Here is a 26,395-nt window from a genome sequence, read left to right as displayed (position 1 = left end):
GTCCAAAGTTTCATAGCATCTCAGTGTGGTGAGGGTAGGCCTAGGCCTATGATACAAAGTACTAGCTAGCTAGCCTTGCCTTGCCTTGGGAGCCACATATTGTCACAAAATATAACTTGCATTTTACTGTTTTCTGCAACAAAATAATACTTTACAGTTAGCCAAAATTTCCTGTGCTCACTGTGAAGTATTCATTTGAAGTGATTTCCGAATGAAAACATGACAATAATGACCAAAACGAGTGTTATTATTCCCTTCAAAATGATCGCGAATAAATTTGAATAGCGCCCCTCAATAAACAAAAAGTGAGCTTTACTGCACAATATGCCTGAATAAGAACGCACAGCTCAAATATAATATATCGCCTGAAAATGATCGATATTCCTTCTTTAAACTTAGTTTTATATCACTTTATTGGTTTGTTTTTTTTCTTAGTTGATGTAACATTTTATATTATTTTTGAAGACTTAAAAATTTTGGAGTTAAATGACGTCATCGCTGCAAAATTGATTCATAAAATCGAGAGTTTGTAAATTGGAGGTTCGCAATTGGAAGATGTTACTGTAAAATCTACCTATCAATTCTCTCATTATACTTTCAAGTCAAAGAGCATAATTATTATTCCATAAAGTAATTCCAATAGCTGAGAGATTAGGTGGTATGTAGGTCTACATAAAAGTTTTGAGCCCTGTCCAGACTATCAAAATGTTATTTGACAAAAACATGTGACATGCCTAAATATGGTCATATCATGACCATATACAGGCACATCATATGGACATACAACATTTTTTGTCAAAGAAAATTTGATAATCTAGACAGAGATTTACCTGTCCTGGAAAGATCATCCGTGAGTTGAGGTGATTGAGTCGGACAAGTTCCGAAGCAGTGATACCAAATCGCACAGCGATTTTATCCAAGGAATCATTGGAATTCACCTAAAAGACAAAGAAAACAATAATTATTTCAAAACAAATCAGCAATGGGTATTGGAAGACTTGATGCTTTTCACAAGGCTTAGGGACTACAGCTAAGTACAGTTGAGTACTCGTTCTACCCAGCTGGGATACGAGATTACAATTTGAAGTAGGCCTATTTAAGAGCAGTCATGAGCTTATGTTATTTCCATTTTTTGGACAATAAATAAATTTGTATTGAAAACAATTTATAAGCCCTGCACCTACCTAATCCCCTTAAAGTCACACTGAAGAGGAAACCATTTTTGGATGTTACAGAACAAATTTTTAAAAGACAGAAAAAAATTTGCTTGGAAAAAGCAAAAATGGGGAACAGTGAATGAGATACAGTGAATGAGATACAGATTTTTTTTTCATGTTTAAAAACTAGGGGAAAAAAGTCTAAAAAAGGTGTGGTTACGCCCCTTTTCCCCTTAGTTTTTAAATATTCAGAAATCTGTATCTCATTCACTGTTCCCCAGTTCTACAACATATCAAAAAGTTGTTTTTTTTCCTCAGGAGCCTGACTTTAAATGAGGCTTGAGTATTGGTGATTATAGTTAGGAGACATTCTTCACAGATGGAAGTAAAACTCATTAAGTGCATAATAACTAGGCTCTTAAAGAGTATTATACAGTATATGTGATTCTATCATTTTGAGCATGCCATAAATGAATTGTTATTTCTGTCACTATATTTTATTTACAGTTAGCATGTTAATCATCCAGGTACAGTAGAAACCATTACTCTTTATGTAATTAATATAATAACAATGTTGGAATTATTTTAGTTAATAACCTAAGTACCCCCATGCATTTTAAAAGTCCAGACAGATGGTTATGTTAATTTGTTTAATGTACGTCTATCATGTTTAAGTTCAACTGTAGCCTATCATTATGGTTATTAGTGACTTTAAGCGAATTATGAATTTTGCAATAAAATTGTTTATCATTATTTTTTTATAAAAACTATTAATACAGTTTGAAAACAAAGAAAATAGTCATGTTAACACATGGATACTGAAGGAAAATGAGTCGAAAAGGCAAAGTGTATTTTCGATTTAACACCGAGGGCCACACTCAAAAACCTTAATATACTGCTTTTATACTGCTTTATGCTCAGTTTTAATATACACATGATCGGTGTCGGGCAGTAAAAAAACAAGGTGTTTTCTAGCCAAAGATGGTTGGCCGGCCGCACGCATAGGGCTTATACTACATTTTCGATGGCTAAAAAATCACCGTCAGGCTAGACCATCTGTGACAGACTGTAAAGCACAGTATTCAGAACTCTTCTGTCAAATACTGGTGCTGATTCTGCCTAGAATTAGGGCAGATATGCCATCATCTTTCTTCTCTTAGAAGAGATATACTTCTGATGAGCCCATCTGCCATGCACACAATAGGAATACCACAGTACATTAGTCATCATCACATTAACTCCATCCGTTTACAGCAGTTCATAAATCTATGAAATTGGTTTTCTATTAAATATTTCTTTCCAAATCCAACAAATAAGCAATTGCCAATAAGGATGAATTATCATACTCATAAAGGTACCGTTATGAAATTCTACATGAAATGAAATGCTTTTTTTTGTTTTGAGAAAGCATTCTATTCTATAGAAAAAAAAACAACAAAAAAACTAGCGATGCAACAGAACAGACATTGTTATGGATTCACATTGAAATGATCACATAAATGGATAGGATTACAATACAAAATTACTTCCTACTATTTTTGAATAAAAATTCCCAAAAAAAGTAATAAATAAATTTAGTTGTGTGAAAAGTAATTACAGACTTGATCAACATAATCCACAACGCGTAACTTGGCAAACGTTATGAAAACCAGTAAATCCGTCATATTTTATACTTTAGTGAGAGGCAAGTTACAGACAACTGATAATCTAGCCAGCAAAGGGATGACAATGATATGTCCAACGATAGGAAAGCTGATATGAAATTAAAATAGAATATAATGATATGGTTGAACTAAGTAGTTGATCAGATAACATACTATAGGCGTTAGTCCAGGTTTGTACTGTACACTCGAAACTCAAGCTAATCAATGACGTTACAGTATCTGTTTTCATTGAAATTGATTAAATTATAGGTACTGTTATCATGTGCGATTATAAGCTAAAAAGTTTTAAAATAATCTAAATATTTAAGTTGTTTTACTTTGTATATTTTAGTAGTAGAATTGTGTAAATTACTTGAATGTTAAGTTTATTTTTGTATAATCTCCATCTCATGTTAAGATGACGACATGATCATTTTCAATTAGTTGTTATAACTTTTAAGCATTTTTTCAAAATATCTTAACAGGACTCTCTGTTAAAGTAAAAATAATTTCACCAGGAAAAACAATAAGATGGATAGATGAATGATATACTGAGTTGTCTGTGGAATCAAAATAATATTGTTATGTTCCTCTATTTTCCTTTTTTCCCGGATCCGCAGACAAACAGTAATTATACATTCTAAATATAACCATGTTTTTCTAGAATTTCAATATCCTTTAGAATATTCATAACTACATGACCAGTTGACAAAATTGAGTGGCTTATTGAGTTGAACAGTACAGTATTTTAGATTGAAACCATGCCATATAATTTCCTTAAAATAAATACTTAAGGTATGTTTAAATAAAATATAGGAATGTTTCTGATTATTTAATCTAGTATTAAAATAGTAAACCATGAATTATGATTGTTATTTTTCCCTTCACCAAAGAAAAAAATTAATCATATCCAGTAAAGACATGAGTGATTTAGCAGCCCAGTGTTCAATGATACTATAAATTATATTTTCTGTGAGTAATTACTCATAAGAATTATTTCTTTGATTTAAATAGAAGAAATAATCATTCTAGTTATATATTTAGCTCAAACTACTATATTTGATGACTGATTTGAACATGTAAATTTGACAATTGTATTGACATAGTTTGTTGCTTATTATATATTTCAAAATATTTAGTAACAATTATTAGCTTGTACTCTAGCCCTTTATAAGTATTGATTGAACATTATTTAGATAAATATCATCTCCATTTAATAAACTCACCCTCCAGAGCCACATTTTAAAAAAAACGCCTCCCTCGAACAAATACCCCAAGGCGTTTATTTTTTCCTCCAAAAAAGGTTTTAATAAATAACAGTTAATTACATTTTCCTTCCTATACCGTGACTGAATTTGTAAAATTCTGTATTGTAATTATTACTTTGTAATCAAATAATAATGTGGTTAAACAGTAGAAGATAATTAGGATCAAGTATTGAACCAATTTTTCCAATACATGTGTTATTATTGTTGAATTTAATATTAACCCATTTGTGTGCTGAATTTTAATAATTAATAGCCACTATAAATCGAGCAAGTATTAATAAGACTAAATGCGAACAATATAATGCACTTTTACACTGCAAGTAAAACTGCACACACAATCAGGAATTGACATACTGTCAGAGACAGTTATCTATCCCCCCTCCCCTATTCAAGGAAAAAAAATCATATTACCTCGGAAAGAAAAAAAAATGCTGTCTTTTACAGGATGAGGCTCTAAAGCTGGACACTTGCTGCACCTGTCGGTTGTTGGCCTTTTATTTATTTATTTTTTATTCATTCATTCATTTTTTTTTTTTTGGGATCAGCACATCTCTAAGATGACAGTGGTTCCACTTTTGCTGCTCCCTGGGTCACCTGATTATTCTCTGTTTGTGAATTTCTGATATTTTTTTTCTTTTTTGTATTTGTAATGTTTTATATTGTTAATTGTTTTTGCCAGAATGAAAATAAAAATAAAATTCTACAGAGAATGCAACGCCATGACGTGCGCAACGGTTCGCTTTTTAATGACGATCCGTTCAAACTGCCACCAACAATCAACAGGCAGCATCGCATCGTCTAACGCTTAAAGGGAGCAGAGTTGAATTCGTCTTACGACAAAGTGAGTGTCCAGTTTAACATTAACTACATATTAGCCTTTAAAATTTCAAAATGCTTAGAGCTTCTACCACCAATAACTGTACGTGCAACACAAGCATTGTGATAATAAGCAATCAAGTTTTAAAATTACAAAGGTGCTCCAGTTTAACCCAACATTTTTTTTGTTAAGGTTTAATGGGAAATGTACCAGTATCACTTCAAAATGAACACAGGATTTTTCTTAATTTGGCAGTGTAAAAACGGTATAACACAGAATATATCATGTAAACAAAGTATCGGTAAATTCTATGCAAGAATACAGCTATCTAAGTTACCTACAGTATCTAATAAGCAAGGTAAATATGCCACAAATACTGCACTGTACAAAGACATGATGCCACTTACAACTGTCATGTTTAGTTTTGAAGACATGATGAACGATTTAAACTATAAAACTCAAGACGATGGTAACCAAACTAGGTGAGAATTGCCAAGTTAACCTGAGGATAAAACATGTATCTTTGAGTCAAATATGGTTTTTTAAATTCACATCCAATTATTGACTCGCAACCATTATATAGGATGGGATATTCTAAACATAAATGTTGTTAACAGAGTACAATGATGCTTACGAACCCACCATAGAGCTTACGTAACTTGACAAAAACAACACTACTGGGATTGGAAAGGGACCTTCACTACCAAGTTAATGGTGGAAAGAACCTCCCTATATGTTAAAGCTTACCTCAGATACTGATTTAACATAAAGCACTGTTAAATGATCCATTTTCAATTCATGAATAAAAAAATCCTGTGTTGCAATTCTTCCTGCATCTAGTTAGTCACAATTAGTCTACTGTACTTTCTTTTCCAATTTTAAACAAAAACATGGGAACAATTTTCTGTACAGTGTAATCAATGAATTCCTTTTTATTGAGTCCAAATAAGAACTAGCCCGACTGGCTACAAAATGGGAAATTCCCCTCTTATAAAGCTGTACTGGAAAGGTGGAGACAAAAGCAGGAATTATTCAACAAAGCCAGTCTCACATGCACAGGTTTTGCTTTTGTATGATCAATAAAAAAAACTGCTCCAATAAATAATGCAACTACATCTAGGACTGCAAACAAAACTAGGAATATTCAAAAGTAATATTGCACAACCAATACGTAAGTTCCTTATTTATTTTCAATAGCAAGACTTTTACTTCATGGAAATAAAAGTAATCTAATTATAAAATAATTGCTAGACTGCAAAACAGCAGTTATGCTGTGTTTCCATAAAACATCACTACCATGAAAATGAGATCAAGTAGTATCTACTATAACAGGATCATACTTCTTGGTAAAAGATTAACACTTACTGTAGGAATAATGGTGCTGCTGTAAATTATCTACTCTACTTAGGATGACTGACCTCATACGGAAACACAAAACACTTAATTTTCTTTCCTTCTAGTATGAAGTTAACTTTAAATAAAAATCTGGAATAAAAATCTGGTAATGTACAATTCAGATATATTGAATAAATATTGTAAAATGATTGATAACACCCACTGCATTCTAAACGCAACAGTAGATCACAATGTAACAAGAACTTTCTCTCTTCAGTCAAGGCCAGGATTAGTCACTAATTTAAATAAACCTCTGTTAAAGGAAACAGGATTTGTTGGAAAAGGGAAAAAATTGATTTTCAAAGATCCAAAGTCATATAATACTCAAAAACTGTTTAATTAATCTCTATATTTTCTAGTCTATTTTTTTATTTAATTTTTATTAGAAAATCACATTGGATCACTATGGCAGGTACAAACACTTCAACAAAATAACATAACGTCATTATTAACTAGGCCTATATAGTAAACACAATAAGAGAATATACAGAGTAACAACCGAAATTGTGAAGTCAAACACACACAGTATTCTTTACTTGAATTATATGGCGACATAAATTACTAGTTCGACAATTAAGAATTGCCACCTACAATACATTAGCAGAACTCCATGAGCAAGTAGTTGAACAGTCAGATCGCAGACAGTACACTTTTTGTCCGCAAATTTGTACTACAAATTCCCGGGGTGCTCAGTTGTATACCAAACTTACAAGACATGAGACACTTGCGCTACCTATTTAACTGAAAATCATTAGGGACTTGAACTACCATTTACCAAAATCCAGTGAAGGTTGAACTACTATGTAACCTACCAAATTAACCTTGTACTGGTTCACGATGGTAAATGAGACCGCGATTCTGTCCATTCTTTATCAAGAGTACTGTAGGTTTACTGTAGGCAAAAAATCTTCGCTAAAATCGTGTGAAAAATTATGCTACTTTGATACGGGACAGGGCAGGGACTTCAACTACCAATTTTACCTGGGTTTTTCCCACACTTGTGCTACCAAGTCCTCGAAAATAAACCTTATACATGCTGAAACTCTTCTTTAAATTCCCACTCTTGTGCTCCTCAAAAATACCTCCCGTAAATGCGGCAATTACCCGTATAGAAATATTTAAGAGTGAGTCCCGTACAAATTGCACTGCTCTGTTTCTCTACAGGAAAATCTAAAGATCTCAAAATATACAAGCGTAACACCTTCCCATCTTAGACGGCCACCAGGAATTTATGGCTCCTAAAGATTTTAATTGGTCGTTTTTTTAAATTAAGGGATTTTTGGGCATTAAAGCCTTGGGGACTCTACCCAATCCATTTAAGGTAAGGAATCTAAGTCTGGCAAAATGTGAAACTAAAAATACTGTCTAATTTTAACATTTACAACTTTCACTTGTAAAACAGGTACCCTAAATCCATTATATGATCTGATTAAGAACAAGTTACAGTTGAATCATAATTTATAACAATAATTTGCAATGCAAAAAATAGTTCATTATATGAAATCAACAGATGTAATTAAAAACTACAACATTTTCTATGTTCCCGATTTTGTTGATTGAGTGCAATGATAATGACCAAATATTGAGCTTTCTATTGGATGTACAAGACAGAATACTATAAATAGAGTAACAAATTGCCAATAGGCTGTACGCATAGATACAATCTTATGAAAATACACAAGAAATCCTGATAGTTAATGATCAAAATTGACAAGACTGTTTTATACCATGAATGTGTAAAATTATTATACCCCCATGTTTATACAAAGTGACACATGCACTAGGCATACAATGTCCATTCAAAAGAATTGAGAGGAAAAAATTTGATGGCTTGATGTTAAGTATATTGCTCAAAAGGTTTCAAAATATAAATTTGAATGATTTTTTCCTTATTTTGTGACTACTTTATTTCGATACAATAAAAAAATAATCCATGTCCCCTTAATAGAGATTAAATTATATTGATTTGACCATTTTGCACTCAGAAAGTGTCCCTATCCCCTTAATAGGAGTTGGTGGTAGTGTTAAAAGCAGTGGCGGATCCAGCGGGGGCCATGAGGGGATCCTTGTTGATGTTGTACTAGAATACTAGAAGACTTAATATCATCACATAGCAGGTGGCTTGGTTCATTTGAACAAAGTGACATAATTTGGCTAAGGAGAATATCCGAGTCACTTCTTTCTCCACCAGCTTCGAAATAATTGATTTTGTTTATAATTACTGTAGGCCTGGGCTAGGTTACGTTTATATTTGAGTGGTGAATGCTGGAATTTGAAATTACAGGCTTAAAAAACATACTGTAAAACCAGGAAATTTCGTGCGCATTAAACTTTCGCGAATGGTCCAGATTCGCGAAAGTTTTATGCTGCGAATAATTTTCAGGTCACATTTTCTATGTTTCAAAAAAGGTTGGTAGAGTACTATCTGATCATCGTGAATGTTTCAGAAATGAGATTTTGGTCATTATAAATCACTAAATTACACCAAAAATTAATTTCAACTTTTTTTTAAAGCCGAATGAACAATAAACAGAAAGAATTGATCGGTATTTCAAGGCCTAAACTCACCGACGACGATGCAATGCCGATCTAGGGCCTAGCTAAATGGGGGAACCCCACAAATTGCAACATGGTTGGGAAGAGTTAACAACATTTTAAATATTGTATATATTTAATTATTTTGGTGGATTTTATTAAATGGTATAAACTTGATATAATAGAATGTATTTCAATTATTGAATCCTTATTCTGACCTTAAACTCCGATGTTGAGCTCGAAAAATTAATAAATTCTAGGCCTATTCTAAGTAAGTATACTGATCAGGGAGGTTCTGATCGTCACTGCATGTGATTGCCATGTGCAACCACCGCGCTGTGTATACTAGGAAGTTAAAATAGAAACTTTATTTTTGCACTATGACATACCACAATGTTCAGTGATCATCAATCAATGTGTAGAAAAATAATTTGTTAATAAAACATATTTTGATAAACACTGTTCATTGTAGGATGCTTGAATACCATACAAAATTTAGGAATATCGTATGAGTGAGTATTGTATGTGTGTAAACTTGTCTCTTTCTAAACTGTGCCTGGGATGGTCAGCTAAGTCCTGGTCCTCCAGCCAGCTGAGGGCTGCAGGCTTATGGTGCCTAGCCAAGGCCTAGCTATTGTAGCCTAGACGGTGGCTGTAGGCCTATCTCACCTAGGCCTAAAACTCATGATACGATATTTTCAGCTATTGTATGGTATTCCTCTCATGAATAAAATTTAGGCCTTCTGCAATTCGCGAAAGTTTAATGTCGCGAAAACGGCCGAAATTATCAATTTTGTGAAAGTTTCATGTCGCAAAAGTTTCTGGTTTTAATTACAGTAATTTCCTTTTTTCAAAAATTTCAAGGCAACCCTGCATATCCCAGCTAGTCCATTGTTGCACACCTACGCATGCAGTGTTTACAAACAATGTTATTGTTTTTTTTTGTTTTTTGTTTAGAAAGGAACATCTGGTTTCAAACTGATCCTTTTAAAAGGAATCGTACAGCATGCATTAAACTGTCTTGTTCTTATGTGTATGGTATAGTCTATGATAAAATTAAAATAGGTAGACAGACTGGTTGGCTGTTTACCATGACAAATGTGTTCAACAACCAATGAAAGTCTAAGATTATTTATGATACTTGGTCTTTTTAAATATTTTCGAAAAACACTGTTCCATATGAATCCTATTTCAACAGTTAATATTAAAATGCAACCAATTTGAATTAAACAAATACAACAATATTTTTCAAGCAAACAGCTTTAGTGTTAATGTTTTGAATTTTAAATTTCTAGGATGTAAACAAATTCATAGTAAACCTTTCCAGCAATAATGTTAAGGAAGTCATTGTTCAATTATAACCTTCAGAAGATGACCTAGTACTCTACAAAATGACTTTGAATACATTCAGTCATCACCTTCACAGCCACCAAGGTAGAGTTCATATATAGAGGGCTCACTTTATTGTAATGGTGATTAACATAATCTACAAACACTGTCTTTGATTTCGTCATTTGGTCAATTAAATGGATAATCAAAAGTGCAATTTATTTATATATACATTCTAAAGATTTAAATTACAATTATCACATTTTACATTGGTTTCATTATACAGTAATACATTTTAGAAAGGACTTGACAGAACTATTTTTAGATTTTTAATAAAAGCAGATGTATTTTTGTAGTCTCAGTTCGTTTGAATGTTTTCTATAGTGCTGTATCCACTGTAATAAATGACAATAATGACGTCAGGGCCACTAACGTTAAAATACAGCCTGTGTTGACCTATGAACTTGAATTATAAAATTCAACTTGCTCTGTAAATTCATCGAGAAAACATTTTACACACCAATCATAAGAAAAATTACCATTGTTCAATATTATTATTATTATAATTGACAATTAAAAAAAAACATTAATAATTTATTTAAATGTTTGAAGAATCATTTTTTTCACATTTAAAAAATGGTCAGCACAATACAGTCAGGAAATATAGCTTCGTATCTGTGTGTAACCACTCGTAGCCTGCTTGTAGGTACCGTTTGGAACATAGCTACGAACCACTACGAAGGTCATTGTTATTTTAATTAGCTTTGCAATGATCGTAGGCTGGATCGTCGGGCTGATAATCAATGCGTAAACAATATTGAAATATAGTTTACCAGCTTTCAACGCGTAAGCAATGTTGTAATTTACTAAATAAACAATGTTAGAACTTTATTGTTTTGTTATATCCTACCTTATTATTAAATCGATCATGTTTTAAAACTGTGTTTAGTTCGCTAGCTGGGTGGGTAACCTAGTGGGCATTCAGTATGTTCGAATTTCGATGTCATTTAGGCTTACGTACAGCCTACATTTCATTTCCCCTATAGAGGAGGAGAGCAGACAGTAGTTATACTGGTAAACTTTCCAATTCGGAGAATTTTGATCTGATATTATTCTTCTGGTAGTAGGAATTTTCTTCTTTAAAATAATACTGATGACAAATCATGTACAAATTATTACGATTTCTACAGATCACGTTGTTTATTGTTTACCGTAATTTGAAGCAGAACAACCTGCAAAGCGATCCAATACTAAATGGAAGTATAGAAATCACTACCTTGCCGAATTAAGGCTAGTCATGCTAGACCGCATTTACTCCGTTTTTTACTCACTGTTGCTCACAGTTTTTCAACATTTGCCACGAGGTTAACCTTTAACACACTTTACTGTGTTCTGATTGGCGCGCACTCTGACTCTCGTCTAATGCTGACTAAGTTTTATTTTCCATTGGTTTTTCCATGTGACATTCGGTAATTTTACAACCAACGGACGTTAATTCTCCTTTATATTTATTATTTATCTTACTAAATCAAGACTACAAAATATCATTTGATGAACAATCTTTTCACATGTATGTATTGCCATTGAGGACAGCCATTGAGGACATCATTTTTTGACATTTTAAATGAGGTAAAATAATTGTAAATGAAAAATAAGCTAGGCCTAGGCTAATTAATTAAAAAAAATAATACAGCAGTACAAACAAGTCCCTGTCGTGTACAGCGAGTGGAAGAGGAGACTCCCATGAAGTCAAGTGTACGTTTTTCTTATTGAAAAACAGTTCCATACTTTAAATTAACGGTCTAAATTCGTGTTTGCCATTCACAAATTATCAAACAATACATTGTTTATTCCAGTAAGCTGCAGCAGTCTTTCTGCACATACAAATAAACAACATGCTTTTGCTTCGTAGGTTCGCTTCGCGTAGCCTTGCTTAGATTGTTTATATCAGGCTACAAAGCCTGCGCGCAGGTTAGATTGTTTATATCAGGCTACGATATATCTACGAAGCCTGCGCGCAGGTAAAAGTGCAATATTTCATGACTGTACTGTACTTCACAATTTGGCTATCGAAAAACAAAAAACAAAACGCTACCCTATTGAAGCAGTTTCTTTTTTCTTTTTTCTGTAAATTCATTGAGAAAACATTTTACACACCAATCATAAGAAAAATTACCATTGTTCAATATTATTATTATTATAATTGGCAATTAAAAAAAAAACATTAACAATTTATTTGAATGTTTGAAGAATCATTTTTTTCACATTTAAACATGAAAGTAAAAAATGGTCAGTACTTCACAATTTGGCTATCGAAAAACAAAAAACAAAATGCTACTCTATTGAAGCAGTTTCTTTATATTTCAAACATTATCAATTTGACAACAAATGCTGTTATTGATTGGCAACACAATTTTCTTTTTTTTTGGTTTAATGGCTCATGACTACTTGGTTACCCACTGACAAAAACATTAGAGTATTCAAATTGAAGACAGTTAAATAAATCATAAGTAAACATGATCTTGTCATAATGAAATACTTACAGAGTACTCAATAGTGTTTTTAGGTTGATCAATTAAACTCTTGCGTTTTGAAAAAGGTGGTCGATTCGATTTCCCTGGATCTGAAAATATAATAATGTTCAAATCTGTAAACTTTTTAACCACTGGTCCTGTGAGCAATATGTTTCATGTGCATGTTAAAGAAAGTACAGTAGTACTCTATTCAGAAAACAGAAGGAATTGTCTCCCGGTGTACTGCCAACACAACACCAGAAGGACCACACTGGAAATAAGTTAATGGGTAATATTAATTATGATTCATAACAAAAAACAGTAGTCCTTAATTCGCACCTCTAGTATTGGCCACAATTTCTAGCCTATCCACACTATCTGCTGAATTACAACATTTACCAAGCCTAAACGGTAGAGTGGTTAGGAGGATAGGAGTACATTTGGTGAGAATCACACCAAGGATAACCCACTAAGTTCGAAGACTTGCTTCCAGTGGGGTCCTTCTGGTGGTGAATTTGGCAGTACACCAGGAGACAATGCCCTAGACTTTTCCGAAGCGTGTACTGCATTCTTTAACATGCACATGGGATCAACGGCTTAAATGTCTCATCCAAAAGACGGTGTGCTACTGTCGCTTTTAATTCAGACCTTTAGCTAAAACACAAGGAGAACATTATGGGAATTGAACCGGGGACCTGGAGATCTCAACGGTTCAGCGCACACACAGTGGCTACAACCAGTTTAACCAACTGAGCGAAGCTGATCTCATCCTAACGGTATCAGACCCACCTCCATTGAACATTGGGGCTAATTTTGGGGGGTGGACTTGTACTTGGGGAATCTCCATTTCAACCAAAGGCAATTTTTTAGCCACTGCAAGGCCAATATTTGACAGCTAAGCTACTCATTCAAACCATACCTTGGGCTCTTGCCTGAGGAAAAGCTGGTATGTGAAAGTGAGCATAAAGTAGAAGGTGGGCTTACACCCGCAGAACTATGGTACATGATTAATAAATATTATATTATGTTTAAATTAAATTTTGGTATACAAAATATAAAGGTCTTTCTTAATCAAACTTAATTGTCTGTAAATTATGAATAATTCCAATGCAAGTTTGTGGTTATGTTTTGCGAATTTCATTTGGCTGTAACTTGAGCTGTGATTAGCTGGTCAACAGACTTGGATGGCTGTTTGTTGTGTTCTGCTCCATAATTGTGGCGTTGTGACTTTGTGAACACAAAGACATAAGACAAGGAGACTGTCTATTAATGAAATATTAAAGGTCTGTCAGTGAATGTCATTAAAGATATACTGCCAACTGAATTAAAAGGTAAAGGCAGTCCCATATTCATTATTGAAGGGAATGAGTCTGTTAGCCCATCGTACTAAGCCTCGCTATTTTTTGGTAGGGTGGCCAGTTCCTTTCCATGCCGCCATGCCAGCTAAATTATAAACATTAAAAAAAGAATTTCTTAATTTGTACAGCTGAAAATAAGAAAAAAATTGTCTATTAAAATAAGAGTAATATAAGATAATATTATTCCTGTAGGCTTTGAATTTACACAAACAATTAACACTGGAATGGAGAAAGTGGTTTAGCATAGTGGCTTCAACCATGGTTTTTGATGCCTACATTAATTGTAATTGGGGAAGTGGCCCACAAACAATGCTATGATAGTGTAGAATTTTACTCAGTTTGGTAATGATTGGTCTTATATTTCCACAGCAGCAATGTATACTAGTGCTTTCTAATCCAATTTTAAGTACAAGACAATAACAAGAAAGAAAAACAACATAAGACATGAAGATGACTTATGACAAAAATTAGGGATACAAATCAAAGCTTAGAGACAAAAATGAAGATGGCTTAATGAAATTGGAAAGATGATTCCATAGAAAATATCTATCATTATTGGTTTTCAACCATCCAAAAGAACAATAAAGAATGGAGAACTGAATGATGGACCTGAGTAATTTGAAGACAGGAATGAACATGATATGAAATAACTGTGTATTAAACAACACCGTATGTTCTCATTAAAAAACTCAAAATAAAAAAATGTTTTGTATTATTAATATAGCAAACATTTTTAGGAATGTATCTGCTGGTTGTGTAAGTATAGAGTTAGATGATTTGATTTGAATGTATCTGTATCTCAAGTCGTTATAGTGGTTTTCTCTTTCCTTGTATTAATGAGTAAATAGGAAGACCCTTTCCTAACACTAATGTACTAATCATATATTTTCTAATTTGATTTATGTACTTTCTAAATTAATATTATCCCTAGTGTGCATTTCAGGAATATTCAGTAAGTTTTATTTTTCTGTCTTAATTGGAGAATTAATCATGCAAAACTTGCTAAATACTCTGGGGTTTATTCATATCCAAGTATGTACAGTTAACCCAAGACTTTTTTTATGACAGTAGAGTACAAAACATAGGCTAAGGGGTAGGGGGAGGGCAAGTTAACATTTCACAGTATCCTTTCAGGAATACGAAAGAAACAAACTAATGATCTGAGCACTATATTTTACAAGGGCAAGGTGAAAGTCACAGGACATTATGCTTTATATTTTCATGAAAATTATGAAACACAGGATGACGAAAGGGCACTGAGGATACAAGTAATATGACTCAGACTTGAACCAATGACCTGCAGATTGCCAACATAAAGCCCTACGCAGCTACACCACATGTTGAAATTAACACATAAAATCAAGGGACAATATGCTGGGTCTTACCTGATGCATGACGGATTCTAGTATCAAGATTGCTGATGCTTGGTAAGGGTAACGGGTGTGAAGCCACTGAACTATCTATAGTTTCCATAGTTATTGGCAGATAAATCTCTGATCCATCTTCTTTCTTAATAAGTAGTGTAAAGATGCCGTTTCTATAACATAAATAGTAACAATCTTGTTAATAAACAAATACAACTTTATAAATTTTGTTTCATTTTGAAAAAAATAATTTTTTATACATTTCAGTAAATAAATTACAATACATTCTTTTAAATAAAAACACATTTTATAAGAACACTGAGGCTGAAATTGCTTGAAAATTAAGAACATAAGAACAAGGTAAAATGTCAATTTTTTTATTTATTTATTTTTTTTCAATAGAAAAAACCAACAAATATTTCTGCACCCTATTTACAGTAGGTGTGACTATGTAACACCCTACAGTAATATACTGCTGTACATTTTTAATGTTTGAAAAATATGCAAAAATAAGAACAAAATACAGTAAGAACATTTTGAGCAAAATTGAAATCAGCAAAAAATAATAACACTGAAACTAGGCAAAATAAAGTGTATTGTGATACATTATATTTTTGTGATGCTTTATAAAGAGATGAATGCACATTATGCACATTAAGTTTATAGAATGGAGTATTTTTAGTTGCGACAAAATAATACCGACATTAATGATTTGGAAGATAAGTGTTAAACCAAGCTACAGGTCCATTACTAATGTGGTGGCTTAGGCCAAGTAACAAAAATTGCTTGTTTCCCGTCCCCGCGCGCGTCGATTTTTGGGCCCGCGTCGATTTTTTTGTTATTTGTTATTTTTCGAAATTTCGTTTTTTTGGTGTTTTTTTGTTAGTCTGAAAACGCGAAATGACGATATATGACGCATTTTATAGACTCAAGCAACGCAAAAAACCGCTCAAGCACGAAAATTGTGTGGTTACTATAAGTCGATTTTGACACGTTTCGAAGTTTACAAACGCAATTTTGCACGGAAGCAATCGTAACCGCGACTGAAAACGAGGCTATCTAGAGACAGCGTCACAGCAAAACAAACGATTTCTAAACATGTGAAAATGTTGACAATTAAGTCGAACCGACTCTAATGCAGTTCTCCGATGTTTGTGGGCCAAAACATTTGAAGAAAGCGATGACCATTGTTTAATGAACGATTCTATGGTGCTATAAACTCAGCAGAGGAGCAGTTATGTACGACAATGAAATGGCGAGTCACTTCTGGCCTACTAGTAGTAGTACTTAGGCTAGGCCTAGCGTAGGCCTACTACTACTAGGCCGCCTAGGGCCAGGCCTATATTAATTATTATATAGGAAACCTGACTATTATATTTGGAATAGGTAGTAAACTTAAAACGTTCTTCAGAATTCTCAGAAAGGCAGATTTGTTACAAACCGACTATATGAACATATTTATAGAGCTTAAAACATCGTACAGACCGATCTTTTTGTTCAGTCAATATAGACGCGATGAGTTAGGCCTAGGCTAGGCTACATAGGCCTAGGCTCGTAGGCCTACATCGGAAAATCCTTACGTCAACTCCTGCTCACCATTATGAGCCATATGCCCATTTTCCGAGTGGATAGTCCGATCATATGACCATTCATGTATCAATCAAGGCAGGAATATTATATTTTTCCTGAAGTAGCCTTGCATTGCACACTTTATTTGAACTTGAAGGACAGCCTTCTGATTCATGGACTTTTATTTCTTTGCCTAGCGCTAACTAACGGCACAGACCCGTCTGACCCGGGGCACTTTCCCTTATCGCCCGGACTCTTGGTGCCACTGGGGATTTGACTTTACTTTCTACCTTTCAAAATAAATGAAATGAAATGCAAAATTGTCACAAATATTTTATTTTTTTATTTTTTTGCAGATTGAAGTGAGTGTTGGTACCTCGAAGGAGGCACAGGATAGCTATCCCAAATACTGAAACCTTAAAAACAGTGCCAAGAATAGGAATACCAAATATGGATAGTGTTTTTTTTTTATTATTATGACGTGAATGTTTGCAATATAGGAATGACAGGAATCAAGAATACATTATTTTTTTATCGAACAAATATAGTGTACAATGAAAACAGCTGATTATTATTAATTATAATGTAAACAATTATTGGCATATATAATATGGCTAAATACTGGCGTTAATCTTTCTAAATCTGTAGGTACTGGTTGTATCTTATGATCCAATGATTAATTTAAATAATATACTTGTCTTGTAATGTGATATCTTGCCTAAAACCAAAAATGCCTGAAAACAGAAAACACAAGCAAATCAGATTAACAGTTACTATACAATATATAGGGTATTTTTGATTTTTTTTTTTTTTTCAATAAAAAAAATTAATGAATTTCATACTGTACCTTGTGTTTTTATATTGGTTGTCATGTCCTCTGGATGCTTTACTGTACGACTCTTTATGTGTGTGACTGTATGCGTATTTAAGTATTTTTTGACACGTGTACAAAAATAACAAATAACAAATAACAAGTGCCTCCCTCACCAACTTTTTGAAAGACTTGAACCAATGACCTGCAGATTGCCAACATAAAGCCCTACGCAGCTACACCACATGTTGAAATTAACACATAAAATCAAGGGACAATATGCTGGGTCTTACCTGATGCATGACGGATTCTAGTATCAAGATTGCTGATGCTTGGTAAGGGTAACGGGTGTGAAGCCACTGAACCATCTATAGTTTCCATAGTTATTGGCAGATAAATCTCTGATCCATCTTCTTTCTTAATAAGTAGTGTAAAGATGCCGTTTCTATAACATAAATAGTAACAATCTTGTTAATAAACAAATACAACTTTATAAATTTTGTTTCATTTTGAAAAAAATAGTTTTTTATACATTTCAGTAAATAAATTACAATACATTCTTTTAAATAAAAACACATTTTATAAGAACACTGAGGCTGAAGTTGCTTGAAAATTAAGAACAACATAAGAACAAGGTAAAATGTCAATTTTTTATTTTTTTTTTTTTTTCAATAGAAAAAACCAACAAATATTTCTGCACCCTATTTACAGTAGGTGTGACTATGTAACACCCTACAGTAATATACTGCTGTACATTTTTAATGTTTGAAAAATATGTAAAAATAAGAACAAAATACAGTAAGAACATTTTGAGCAACATTGAAATCAGCAAAAAATAATAACACTGAAACTAGGCAAAATAAAGTGTATTGTGATACATTATATTTTTGTGATGCTTTATAAAGAGATGAATGCACATTAAGTTTATAGAATGGAGTATTTTTAGTTGCGACAAAATAATACCGACATTAATGATTTGGAAGATAAGTGTTAAACCAAGCTACAGGTCCATTACTAATGTGGTGGCTTAATATTTTTTTATATACAGGAATCAAAATTTTTTTCCATATTTAAGGACAGATGGGCTTTAAATCAAATAGTAAACAAGTTCTATATCAAATTGAATATAAGGACATTAAAACCTCAAAAACACTGAACTGACATCATGATAAACACTGTATTTAATTGTGCTAGGTGGACAATGCTGTCTATTTGAGCCAGCAAAATGATGTGTACATGAAAAAAACAGTAGTTTCTTTAAATTTAAACCCCGTCAAAAAAGAACAAACACACAAGAAAAATTATTGTTTTGATTTTGCTCAAATTCATTCATACAGAATGTCAAATCACACAAAAACTTCAATTGATCATTATTAAAATCAATTAGAAATTTGTGAATTCATGTTGTTTACAGCAGGAACTGATTCAGCTTGCTGTATGAAATCCCTATGATGCTGCTAGGATTTATTTGCATGAGAAAATCAATTCCTTCACCACTGCTGCAGAAATCCAGGGACCAATAATTACGGTACCTGAAGGTTATGCCTCCATACTGTACAATCACACTTGCTAGCATGTTGTGAGCATGAAGTTCACACAATGTCATCAACCCTGCCTGAGTACTATACATTAAAATATTTTGGGTAAAAAAAACACTGTTATTGATGTATAAAACTGTAAACACTTTTCCAAAATAGATGAATTAATATCATTATTATTGTTAAGTATATCAATTTTTGACTTCGATTCTATCAACCTAGTAATGTATGAAACAAAATGTTAAAAATAAAAAACATACACCTGTACACAGGTGGGAAACTTCTTTCTAGAAAGCAGTATTATCCCATTTGAATAGATCAATATAGGAAACATATCAGATGGTCAATGTTGTTTTTACTACAATACATCAAACTAAGTCAGTGTAAATAAATCTAATAATGTTTGTAGCTGACTGGCCTGACAACCATACTAAGTTACATTAATAAGATGCTGGTGGTTTAATCAATACGGCAAGTTAAGCAAAATTTGCCTTACCGAACAGTGAAGTAGAAAGCATCTTGTTTCTGTTTAGTATACACCATGTTTCCCGTTTAAATCCAACTACTTAACTGACCTCAATATTGTTCAGACTTGTTTTTAAAGAATAATCCTTGCATTATGGGTAATTCAATTCCACAGGGTGACCTTAAATCTCAAAGTATTTAAACATCCTCCTAATCCATGAACCATGACCCTTTAAAGGTCTGAATATAAATAAGTAATTACAACTACAATGGTGAATTGTTGCTTGTTGTTGTTATCATGTACAGTTAATACAAAGAAATACGATTTAAGACAGATCACCTGCATTTATATATTTTTTTAAGGTTTTTTTTTAATGAATACTTTTTTATTTAGTTTTAAACATATACAAACAATATTTATATACAACATAGGAAGAACATAGAAGTTGGTCACTACTAAACTAAAATGATTAAAGCTGAAAAATGTTCTGGTACAATTTACTGCTGTAAACTGTCTTTAACAATTGGCCTGTGATAACTACTTGAGTTTATGAAATATAATGTTGCTACTTGTAAAATTTTATTAGTAGGATATATACTTACTAGAATTGATTACAAATAATAGTTCATAAATGTATAATTGTAAAGATGCTTAAAAATAATAGACAAAAAGAAGTCAGTAGTAATTTGACAATGTCACTTTTAAGGGGGCGGTTTCAAACGGGTATACATAATTAAACTTGTGTGACTACAAATCATTTGAACTACGGCTACACTGATGCTAACCATTCGCCAATGTCAAATTGCATCATTCGCCAAAATGACGAAAGCAAATTTTTATATGCTGTAAACAAATCCTCATCTAGGCTAGGCCTTGGCTCTTCTTAAGTAATTACAATCTCGAGCAGCGGACATCTCATACATGTACTGTACAGATCTACAGACACTGTCAACTTCATGTGGAAAGTCCCAGATATATTAAATCGTTTTGGGCATGCATATGGACATGGTTGGACAGTTTTGAAGCAAACAGTTTGATTATTGCTTGCACATGACACGCTGAAACTATCGTTCCTACGCTAAAGGAAACACTAAAACAATATTTCTTCGGTGATTTTGTTACTTAAAACATAGTTATTTATACTACTTAAAATAATACACATATTCTGAAAATCCGAATCTCCTAATTCCAAACGTATAATTCGGTCCAAACACAAAAATCAACTTCTAACATCAGACGATTCGTAATAAGAAATAACAAAACAACAAGCACAGGCCTACCAGATACCGTGAAAATGAACTGTCATGCCATGGAGATTGTTTGCCGTCATCTGCCGCCCCAAATATTCTGAAAATTAGGGGCAGGTTTTCTTTTTCCAAAAGAGTAAAAGATCAAATGTAAACCACCTTTTCGTCGATTTTGGCACAGATCCGTGTTATATATGAAAATTTTTACTATTTAAAATTTTTTTTTAAAACAAAAATATAATCGTTTTTTCGTGAAAAAAATGACAATCGCAGTTTTCACGATGTTTCTATGATTTTACGAAAAAAAAAAAAACTTTTTCCCAACCGCCCCTGTATTCAAACTTTAACAATGTGACAGCAAACAAACAAATTTTTGTTTAGGCCTTATAATAAATTGATTAAAATGACATGCCAGTAATTGTTCAATAAAATGAAAGTTAAGCTTCCAAGTTTCACCAAACAAAACTCAAAGTATGTTCCTGCGGGTGATTCTTTTCAGTAACCTGAAATTTAAATCGAATTCAGACGTCGTTAGATTCGTCAGTGTAGATCAATTTTCACGCAACACACTCATCACACACGCCGCCACATTGGTCCTCGGCGTTGTGTGGTTGGAGGTTCAAATTTGATCATTTAATTTATACCCTATCTATAAAAAATGAAACCATGATGGTAGGCCTGAAGTACCGGTTGGGTGATTTTTTAATTACCAAAACACACAGTAGTTGCTGACTGAATGCCTAGGCCCAGTGTAGGCTAGGTAGGACCAGACCCAGTTTGACAGCACTAGGCCTACACACCCGAAACCGCGGCTACTCTAACGTGTAAAATTCCCGGCCCTTCCGAGGCCTGTTACATCTACGGGTAAATTTTAGGTACGTCCCGGCACTACGGGGACACAACTATGTGTACATTCCCGGCTCGACTACAATTGACAAGTGCATAATAATAATAATCCTGCAAGTTTCATGGAAGTTTGGTTTTCCAACCTTGAGGCCAGGTTTTTTAATCCATCACTCAAGTGCATGAACCCAACTTTAATGTAGTGACAAACGCTTTGAAAAAATCGAAACATTTAGAGACAGCTGTATAATGAGCCTTATAAATCCACTGGCTGATTGATAATAATAATAATAATTTATTTGACATTTCACTTTTATAACAGTGGCAACACACAATTAGGTGGTGCAGTCAAACTTAAACTAAGAAAGGAAAAAAAAAGAACAAATTGCTCTTATTAAAGAACTATATAATCAATTTAAACAAGGCTTAACAAAAGTACCTATGAAAACTAAGCAATGGGTTAAACAAAATACTGTGGTGCAAAAAAAAAAAAAAAAAAAATCAAATTGCTTGAGTTAAAGAAAACATAATCAACTTACACAAAGCTTAACAAAAGTATCAATTAAACAAAATTAGAATTAAACAAAAACAAAAGGCTTAACAATTAGTCCTATTAAATACCGAAGAACAAGGGAAAGTAACTTAAAGCAACAATGTAAAATCCAATTGATTTTCCCATGGGAGTGTTACTTCAGTGTGAGTTGCAAGTTGGAAAAAATGTGAGTTGCGAGTTGGAAAATGCAAGTTGCGAGTGGGAAAGTGCTAGTTGTGAGTCGGACACTCACAACTAGCATTTTCCACCTCGCAACTCACACAAAAGGAAGAAACCCTCCTCCCATAGCCAAAGTAAAGTGAGGCAAATCTTTCATGTTAACATACTGAGAAAGGAACTCTGAATACTGTAATCCGATTCTTCCTCATTGACAGGTTAGAAATAGAGAGGTACATTGTTTATGTGGTTAATTCAGTTACAATAGACTAGTTTCGATGTTTATTTCCTATCTTTAATCTCACTAGTTCAAGTTGGTTCAAGGCATAATCAAATGAAAGGGTCAAAATGACTGAGTTAACAAGACTACCATCACCTATTCAAAAAAATTAGGTCAATAGCCTATTACACACTGAGACAACTAACTGTATCAGCATAGTCCAGTTCTAACAAAAGGCACAAACAGTAACTACTGTAACTAAAATATAAACTAGTACAGTAGTACAGTAAAACGTCCATTTTACGTATCCCTTCGTACCAAGGGGTGTTTGTAAATTGAAAAATTTGTAAACTAGATCTGGTGTCAGTTTCCAATACCTAGGCCTAGCTATCCCCTGCCATTGTGCGTTGCCAAGGCTAGCATGAACCAACAGTGCCAGAGCTGAATTTACCTTCGATAAAAACCAAATTATTTTAATCGCTGGCATTCTTCCACTAAACAAAATATTATTTTAACTCTTATTCAAACATCTGTATGTTTTATGGACCTTTCTATCATGTTCTTTCTAGTTGTTGGATCGCAGAATGGTGTTCTTTACATGCATTTTGCGACCATATCTAGCATTCACGATGCCAATAAGTTAGCGACCCACAGATATTTTATTGTTTGGCTTTGCTTTACCAGCGATATGCATATTGTATTTCTCGATTTTTTGTCAAAATTTGTTTATATTACCGTTGCTATTACCAGTTGCACTCAAACACTGGATTAAGTGCTATAGAAAATTCAAATCAATGAGTACAGTAGAATATACAGCTGTATTATAAAATCAGATTATTCATTTCAAGGTTTATTACAAAATTGTACAACAGCTGAATTGAAAAGAAAACTGTACAGACTGTAAAGTACTATACAATGGTATGATGAAAGAATATTAGGATGAGCATTGAGTTTAAGTACAAATAGTATGAATGTCACTCCAAAAATTGACAAGTCCATTTTATTCTACGTTTCACTTTTATTTAATCATCATAAGGAATTTGGAGTGACATTCATAGTATTTGAAATTATATGGTCCAAACTCCAAGCTTCTGTTCATTTATCTTAGGGCTCATACATACTGGTACATACATTTTAATGCCATTCAGACACTCATCTAATTACCTTACCATCTGGATTGTCCACGCCAATTTTTACCAACCACCAAATTGCTGGGTAAAATATTGTGTATGGGATGACCATGGAGCTGGAGGTGACGATAAATAAATTGTTTTCCAAATGTTTTGTCCACAGTCCAGCGTGCGAAATTCAATAGGGTTACGGCCCAAGCCTGGCAGCAGCTACTGTAGTGCTGCAGCTAGTATCTGCCCCCCCAGTATCCGCCCTGCCGCGCTCGGTCACTTTCTCATGTGCACGACAAAGTTTGACTTGACAGTTAACCCCAATCAGCATAACATCACATCACTGTAGCCACAATGGTGCATGGTACATAGCTACACGTTTGCAGATTTACCATTATTAAGAGAAACAATCTTGAATACACCTAGCCTACATACGTAAAGAACGTTTATAAATTGTTGAGCTTGGATCTCATTCGCCTTAAACGCTTCCTAAATTCTTTCTTCACTTGAACGAAATGCATTAGAAACCTTCTGTTTCTCAATTTATATGTATTGCAAACATAGCAAACATTAAAAAACATTTGCAAAGCAGCAGTTTTACGACTTCATCTCCGGCCATATTGGATTAATGGAGTAAACAAAAATTTGCGCCCTTTTTGTTAACAAGCACAAGCGCCACAGACATCAAATACTCCTTTCCGCGAGAACCCTTTCAGACAGGATACGGTATTATTACCGGATTTTAACTAGCTGTGTGAAAGAGTCTGCGCCGGCAATAACGGCGGCGTGATTAGGGTATTATTGCGGTATTTTCTGTCTGAAAGGGCCTTTAGTGTCTTGGACATGGATGTATTTTTGAAATGGGTTTTCTGATTTTAAAGGTTTTTATTCTGGTCTTGTTTATAGTCATTTTGAAAAATTTCAGTTTTATTTACTTCTGGTATAGGCCTACTGGCAGCACCAGTAATTTTCTTCTTCCTTGTACTCACAATAGAAGAATATAATTACTGTACTTCCATGAAAAGGCCAATTTAGCTGGTAACATCTCTATGACATCCCTGATCCATTAATTGTTCATAGTATTTATGCGGAGCCCTGTCAACATCATAATTGGAAGCTTTGTAATTCTTAAAATAGAACACATTACAGACACTGCACTATTGGCCATATAATATTTAGTTGGTATAATAATAATAATAATAATAATAATAATAATAATAATAATAATAAAAATAATAATACCGCATTATGCTAAATCCTCAATGCACTTAACAATTTAAAAAAATCTAATAAAAGTTAAAAAGGTGAGTTTTTAAAGCTGCCTTAAAATCAACAATTGGAAGTCATCTGTTGGACTGTAAAAATTAAAGCAATCTAAAGAAAGACAGAAGCCCAAGAAAAAAAACCGATTGCCATAATGCTTTGTTGACAGACGAATAGAATGAGCAAGTAGAGACTCTGAACTAGATCTCAGAGACTGCTTAGGAATATAAGGATGAATTAGTTGTGAAATAAAACATTGGCGAGGAATTATGAAGAGATTTGAAAATAAATAACAAAATCTTGAAACTGATTCTCTGTGTTACAGGATGAAGATGCATTAAAACAGGTGTGACACGTTCCCTCATCAGGCTTAAAGAGACCAAGCAGGCATTGTGAACTCGCTATTCTTAGCTGGCAAACTATAAAGCAATGAGTTACAACAGTCTAGCCTTGATGTTACAAAAGCATGAACAAGAATCTCAGTTGATGTAGGTTCTAGATCACAGGTTGGCAAAGTGTGGCCCGCGGGTAAACAATTTTTTTGCGGCCGACGACAATTAATTAAAAACCCTATGTTTGGGGCCAGCCAACCAAAATTGGCTAGAAAACACCTTGTTTTTTACGGCCCAAAACCAATCATGTAAAAAGTAACATTAAAACTGAGAATAAAGTGGTGTAAAAGCAGTGCTTGGAGGTTTTTGGAAGCTCACTGGAAACATCAAAATTTGGGTGCGGCCCTCGGTGTTAAATCAAAAATTTACTTTGGCCCTCCGAGCAAATTTTATGCCCACCCCTGTTCTAGATATCGTATATTCCAGTTTATAAGCCGCACCTGTGTATAAGCTGCCCCCCCCCCTCCAAATTAGGACGGGAATATCACGATTTTTTGTGTCACCTGTGTATAAGCCGCACCTATTTTTAAGCTCCAAACCGTTCCAATAATGTTAAGTTTTTAATTATTTTGAAACATTGACATTATTTATAAATGTTCACATAAAGAAACTTCATCTTTTTCGGCCGATTATTAAACAACAAACAACTGGAAATGCGTGTAAACTGCTGGCTACCGCCATGTTAACAACGTATTCTTGCTCTGACAGCTGGGCCTAGGGAAATCCCCATTTTTTGCTAGACGGTCGTGCTATGTTAAATTTTCAACATCAGTTTAGTTTAAGTTTAATAAAACAAAACACTTATTGAGTATATTTATCTATTTTAAACAATCATTC

At 33.5% G+C, this 26,395-nt stretch overlaps 1 protein-coding gene across 6 annotated transcripts in view; it reads right to left on the bottom strand.

The window, feature by feature from the left end:
- The window catches only part of LOC117119419 (nuclear receptor coactivator 7-like), a 65,099-nt gene that overhangs the window by 24,001 nt on the left and 14,703 nt on the right, over positions 1 to 26,395 (bottom strand). Inside the window, exons 1-4 of one of the 6 annotated variants that reach the window (XM_033264244.1) lie at positions 19,794 to 19,920; positions 18,053 to 18,204; positions 12,688 to 12,767; positions 831 to 938 (exon numbers count right to left, since the gene is read on the bottom strand). In XM_033264244.1, the coding sequence (XP_033120135.1) occupies positions 831 to 938; positions 12,688 to 12,767; positions 18,053 to 18,204; positions 19,794 to 19,840 (387 nt within the window). In that variant the 5' untranslated portion in view covers positions 19,841 to 19,920. Of the gene's footprint in view, positions 1 to 830; positions 939 to 5,292; positions 5,388 to 5,632; positions 5,865 to 6,250; positions 6,270 to 12,687; positions 12,768 to 15,400; positions 15,549 to 18,052; positions 18,205 to 19,793; positions 19,921 to 26,395 lie in introns of those variants that run through there. The other 5 variants (XM_033264272.1, XM_033264261.1, XM_033264251.1 and 2 more) reach the window with 5 other exon arrangements.

Source organism: Anneissia japonica, unplaced genomic scaffold, assembly GCF_011630105.1.
Source record: "Anneissia japonica isolate Jap-2015-1 unplaced genomic scaffold, ASM1163010v1 scaffold287752_len1182401_cov188, whole genome shotgun sequence".
Lineage (NCBI taxonomy): Eukaryota > Metazoa > Echinodermata > Crinoidea > Comatulida > Comatulidae > Anneissia > Anneissia japonica.
Note: the sequence above shows the minus strand (reverse complement) of the source record. Positions and strands in the feature narration are given on the sequence as shown.